The 6,000-nt window shown below is 48.4% G+C and overlaps 1 protein-coding gene across 4 annotated transcripts in view; it reads right to left on the reverse strand.

Annotated features, from left to right (window-relative positions):
* ANKRD55 (ankyrin repeat domain 55) overlaps nucleotides 1-4,451 on the reverse strand; it is a 63,560-nt gene extending 59,109 nt beyond the window's left edge. For 3 of the 4 annotated variants that reach the window (XM_040420915.1, XM_040420917.1, XM_040420913.1), the window contains exon 1: nucleotides 4,241-4,451. In XM_040420915.1, coding sequence (XP_040276849.1) covers nucleotides 4,241-4,280 — 40 coding nt within the window. In that variant the 5' untranslated portion in view covers nucleotides 4,281-4,451. Of the gene's footprint in view, nucleotides 1-1,506; nucleotides 1,628-4,240 lie in introns of all 4 variants that reach the window. The other variant, XM_040420916.1, reaches the window with a different exon arrangement.
* Nucleotides 4,452-6,000: the final 1,549 nt, after the last annotated feature.

The raw sequence follows: 6,000 nt of genomic DNA on the forward strand, positions 1-6,000 counted from the left end.
TGTCAGATCTTATAGACCACCACTTCAAGAATATGTCAGATCTTATAGACCACCACTTCAAGAATATGTCAGATCTTATAGACCACCACTTCTAAAATACAGGTATGTCAGCTCTAATAGACCATAACGTCTACAATGTCAGATCTTCTAGACCACCACTTCCAGAATGTGTCAGATCTTATAGACCACCACGTCTAGAATATGTCAGATCTTATAGACCACCACGTCTAGAATACATCAGATCTTATAAACCACCACTTCAAGAATATGTCAGATATTATAGACCACCACTTCAAGAATATGTCAGATCTTATAGACCACCACTTCTAAAATACAGGTATGTCAGCTCTAATAGACTATAACGTCTACAATGTCAGATCTTCTAGACCACCACTTCCAGAATGTGTCAGATCTTATAGACCACCACTTCTAAAATACAGGTATGTCAGCTCTAATAGACCATAACGTCTACAATGTCAGATCTTCTAGACCACCACTTCCAGAATGTGTCAGATCTTATAGACCACCACTTCCAGAATGTGTCAGATCTTATAGACCACCACTTCTAGAATATGTTAGATCTTATAGACCACTACTTCTAGAATATGTCAGATCTTATAGACCACCACTTCTAAAATACAGGTATGTCAGCTCTAATAGACCATAACGTCTACAATGTCAGATCTTCTAGACCACCACTTCCAGAATGTGTCAGATGTTCTAGACCACCACTTCCAGAATGTGTCAGATCTTCTAGACCACCACTTCCAGAATTTGTCAGCTCATATAGACCACTACTTCAAGAATATGTCAGATCTTATAGACCACGACTTCCAGAATGTGTCAGATCTTATAGACCACCACTTCTAGAATATGTCAGATCTTATAGACCACCACTTCTAGAATATGTCAAATCTTATAGACCGCCACGTCAAGAATATGTCAGATCTTATAGACCACCACTTCTAAAATACAGGTATGTCAGCTCTAATAGACCATAACGTCTACAATGTCAGATCTTCTAGACCACCGCTTCCAGAATGTGTCAGATCTTATAGACCACCACTTCTAGAATATGTCAGATCTTATAGACCACTACTTCTAGAATATGTCAGATCTTATAGACCACTACTTCCAGAATATGTCAGATCTTATAGACCTCCACTTCTAAAATACCGGTATGTCAGCTCTAATAGACCATAACGTCTACAATGTCAGATCTTATAGAATATGTCAGATCTCATAGACCACCAGTTCTGTAACTTGTCAGATCTCATAAATTACCACTTCTGGAATATGTAAGACATCATAGACAATCGACTTCTGGAATATATAAGATGTCATGGACAGCTCCCAAATGGCAGATCTGCCTGGTAGTGCATTTATACATATAGCCTGTACGATATTTCTGCAGTAATGAACATCTTTAACATTGAGAACTGTAGAAAACTGGGTGATAACCCCTGAGGGACCTTTCATGGTGGTGTCATTGTTACCCAACTTTACCTGGCTCCTGAATGGCAAATCTTCCTTGTTCTGCATTGATGGGTATCCCATTTAGCAGATTCTCATGATTATGGATTTAACATTTAGAACTGTTACAAAGCTGCGGAAACCCCAGCTGATTCTGTAGTGGAGATGAAATTAGTGGTCACCCAACTTTCCCAGCTTTCTGAATGGGTAATCTGCCTAGTAATAGAGTGATACATAAACCCTTTACTATAATTCTGCAATAATAGACAGATTTAACATTCAGAACTGTGGGAAAGTTGAGTAATAACCTCTGTGGGACCAGTAGTGGTGGCAAAATTAATTGTCACCCAACTTTTCCAGGTTCCTGAATGTTAAATCTGCCCAGTAATACATTGACATGTAGCTCTTGTACTATATCTTTGCAAGTTTCACATTCAGAATCATAGGGAAGTTGAGTGGCTCAAATGTCAGCCAACTTTCCCAGGCTCCTGAAGGGCTAGTAATGCTTTCATGCATATTTCTGCAACATTCCTGCAATAATAGACAGATTTACTGTTCAGAATGGCCACCAAATTGGTTATCAGCCAACTTTCCTAGGCCCCTGATCTGCCTTGATACATAGCCCTGCTAACATCTTTGAGCAAAAATGAGTTGTCACCCAACTTTCCTAGACAACAGTTTAAAGTGCTGTGGGTTACGTGGCCTTCTATCTTCAGGACAGACACAAGGTGGCCTTGTAGATTGTCAGATCCTATGGTCAGGACGCAGTATCTGTGAATATATGCAGTATCACAGGCCGCCATAGATACAATCATGTACGACCAGGTCATGGCTGCAGTATAAAGCATCAGAGGCTCGGTGACGCAGTGCCGCGGCCTCAGGTTGCTGCAGTCGCTTTCTGCTGAATCCCCGCACTGTAATTGACAGCTCAGCTCCATCTGGATTTCCATAGCAACCTGTGCATGTCAAATCGCTTCCTCTAGTGTTTGTTCTGCCAGAAGCGACTCTGCACTTACCTTACAATGAGGTGCAGGAGGCCCCAGTGATACAATGTATCTGCGTTACTACATTATTTGTAAACAATGTCACTGCAACATTGTAACAAATGAACTCCCTGGGGGTCAGGTGCAATCATGGCTGTAGGCTCAGCTGCAATACCAGGTGATGCCCATGGACAAGAGTGGCGCTGTTTGAAATCAAGGCAGAAAAGTGTGACTTAGGAATTAGGGAATATATTTATGTGAAATATAAATAATATAACACTAAGAATTATTAACGATCATTAGAGAGGAGCCAATCCATTCATAAGAATCAAAGATGAGGGTGCTCCCCCCTGCCACTTGCCCTGACAATCTCGCTGCTATACCGAGTAGGGTCTGCTTCTGCTATTAGAGCGGTGACTGCGCATGTCCTGCTAGATATCAGAGTATCAGCGCATGAACAGTCGCTGCTCCAGTAGCAGAGCCTTTGCGCTTGCGTTGCTACTTAGGGTACTAGTGTGTTTGTCAATCAAGCGTCAGGGGGAGCACCCTCGGCTTCGTGGACACCCCGTCCGTCACAGGTGGAGAACCCTACTTACGAATCGATTGGCTCATCTCTAATGATGATATTGAAAGGGCGTCTGTCAGCAGTTTTGTACCTATGACACTGGCTGAGCTGTTACATGTGCACATGGCAGCTGAAGGCATCTGTGTTGGTCCCATGTTCATACGTGTCCGCATTGCTCAGAAAAAGCAGGTTTTACTATATGCAAATGAGCCTCTAAGAGCAACGGGGGCGTTACCATTACACCTAGACGCTCTGCTCTCTCTGCAACTGCCACGCCCTCTGCACTTGGACTGACGGCCAGGCAGTGTAAGCGTCGTCACACCTGGTCCTGTCAATCAACATGCAGAGGGCTCAACAGTTTTAGAGAGAGCTGAGCCTCTAGGTGCAATGACAATGCCCCCGTTGCTCCTAGAGGCTCATTTGCATATATTAAAACTTTATTTTTCTCAGCAATGCGGGCACACATGAACATGGGACCAACACAGATGCCTTCAGCTGCCAAGCGCCCATGTAACAGGTCAGCCAGTGTCATAGGTACAGATCTGCTACCCTTGAAGAACCGCTCCTGAGGCAAACAAGTGATTTTTGCCTGCAGCAGCCACTGCAGGCGAAAGGTGGTATTACATGATGACCATTCAGATGAACTGTTTCTTAGAGGCACTCTGCTCATAGGGAGTGGAGCCCCTCCTGTATCATCCTAATGGGGCATAAAGACAGGAGTTTATCTGATTTACCAAATTTAGGCTAGTTTCACACCTCCGGCCGAACTCAGCATGCAGCAGTTTGTGTCCGGCCGACTCTCTGCTTGTCTGCTGGAACAGCGTACCGATTTCCGCCGGACGCCATTATATGTAATGGGGCTGGCTGGCCGGGAGGCTGTTCTCTGCCGGAAGGTGTGAAAGTAGCCAAAGAAACGGAATACACAAGGTGTAGCGGGGGGCTAGACGGTCAGCATTGCTGCACTGGAGACCTGGGTTGGAATCTGACCGAGGACAACATCTGCATAGAGTTTATACGTTCTCCCCAAAAACATACCGATAGGGAAATCACAGGAGGGACAGAGACTGGTGACAATCTGTGTGCAGCGCTGCGGAATATGTTGGCGCTATATAGAAATGCTGCACGTCTTGCTGTATCCCGTTGGAAGCACAGCACATTTACAACCAGAGTCCATCGTCTTCCACCAGGCTGGTAATCAATGAGTTAATGCTCGACTCACCTTTATGTTGATCGAATACGGAGGAATTGCTGAAATCCATGATTCCGTCCGAAGGGAGGACGATGATGTCGGCTGATTTCACTGCAATAGATGCATGTGCTCACAGCATCGTCTGCCCACCATTGCTCTATGGACGCCGCAGCCGGGGACACAGGAGATCAGACGCATTTCACAGCAGGCCCGGCGGCTGCATCTACGGGGCATTGTGCTGGCTGAATCATAGCTTTTGTTATAGCCGGAGCGGAGGGAATCAGGAACCAGAGATCTCACAGGAGGGAACGATAGGAGGTGCAGACTGAGCATGTGCGGCTGCCTGAGCGCCACGCTCTGCACTCAGCAGACACACCGAGGACTCACAGGCAAGGATCAGGCTGATGTGGCCATGTCACAGTTAAGCCTCATTCACACGTCGGTGTTTGGTCGGTGATTGTGAGACAAAACCAGGGTTGGAGCCTCCACAGAGATAAGATATAAGAGAAAGATCCGCACCTGGTTTGGTTAAAAATCACTGGGGCGCGTTTACTACGACCGGCTTTTTAGGCTACTTTCACACTAGCAGCACGGACCTTCGTCGGGTGAACAGCCTGTCGGATCCGTCCTGACGCTAGTGACTGTGTGCCCCCGGGCTGCCGCTCCGTCCTCACTGACTATAATGGATCCGTCCTGACGCTAGTGACTGTGTGCCCCCGGGCTGCCGCTCCGTCCTCACTGACTATAATGGATCCGTCCTGACGCTAGTGACTGTGTGCCCCCGGGCTGCCGCTCCGGCCCCACTGACTATAATGGATCCGTCCTGACGCTAGTGACTGTGTGCCCCCGGGCTGCCGCTCCGTCCCCACTGACTATAATGGATCCGTCCTGACGCTAGTAACTGTGTGCCCCCGGGCTGCCGCTCCGTCCTCACTGACTATAATGGATCCGTCCTGACGCTAGTGACTGTGTGCCCCCGGGCTGCCGCTCCGTCCTCACTGACTATAATGGATCCGTCCTGACGCTAGTGACTGTGTGCCCCCGGGCTGCCGCTCCGGCCCCACTGACTATAATGGATCCGTCCTGACGCTAGTGACTGTGTGCCCCCGGGCTGCCGCTCCGTCCCCACTGACTATAATGGATCCGTCCTGACGCTAGTAACTGTGTGCCCCCGGGCTGCCGCTCCGTCCTCACTGACTATAATGGATCCGTCCTGACGCTAGTGACTGTGTGCCCCCGGGCTGCCGCTCCGTCCTCACTGACTATAATGGATCCGTCCTGACGCTAGTGACTGTGTGCCCCCGGGCTGCCGCTCCGTCCCCACTGACTATAATGGGGGCGGGGGCGGAGGCACGGCAGCGCACGGCGAGAGGCTGCCGGAATAAAACTACGACATGTCCGACATTTATTCCGGCAGCCTCTCGCCGTGAATCCGCCCCGCCCCCATTATAGTCAATGGGGACGGAGCGGCAGTCCGGGGGGACACGTTCACTAGTGGCAGGACGGAACCGACAGGCTGTTCACCTCGACGGAGGTCCGTGCCGATAGTGCGTCGGTCTCCGTTTCCCCCTTGCGCTGCAGTTAGATTTGTCTAATTTATGACGGGGTGTGCGCCTCGTCATAAATTAAGTGGACCTGCGGCAGTCCTTACGCCAGGCGTTAACGTCAGTAAATTTGCCCGGCCCTGCCCCCGTCACGCCCAACTGCCGGACACTGCGTAAAACCAGCCGTCCGACTAAATATTGTCACGCGGTCGGTTAGAAAAGGGGACTTACGACTATTTTACACCT

The sequence above is a fragment of the Bufo bufo genome, chromosome 2, assembly GCF_905171765.1.
Source record: "Bufo bufo chromosome 2, aBufBuf1.1, whole genome shotgun sequence".
Lineage (NCBI taxonomy): Eukaryota > Metazoa > Chordata > Amphibia > Anura > Bufonidae > Bufo > Bufo bufo.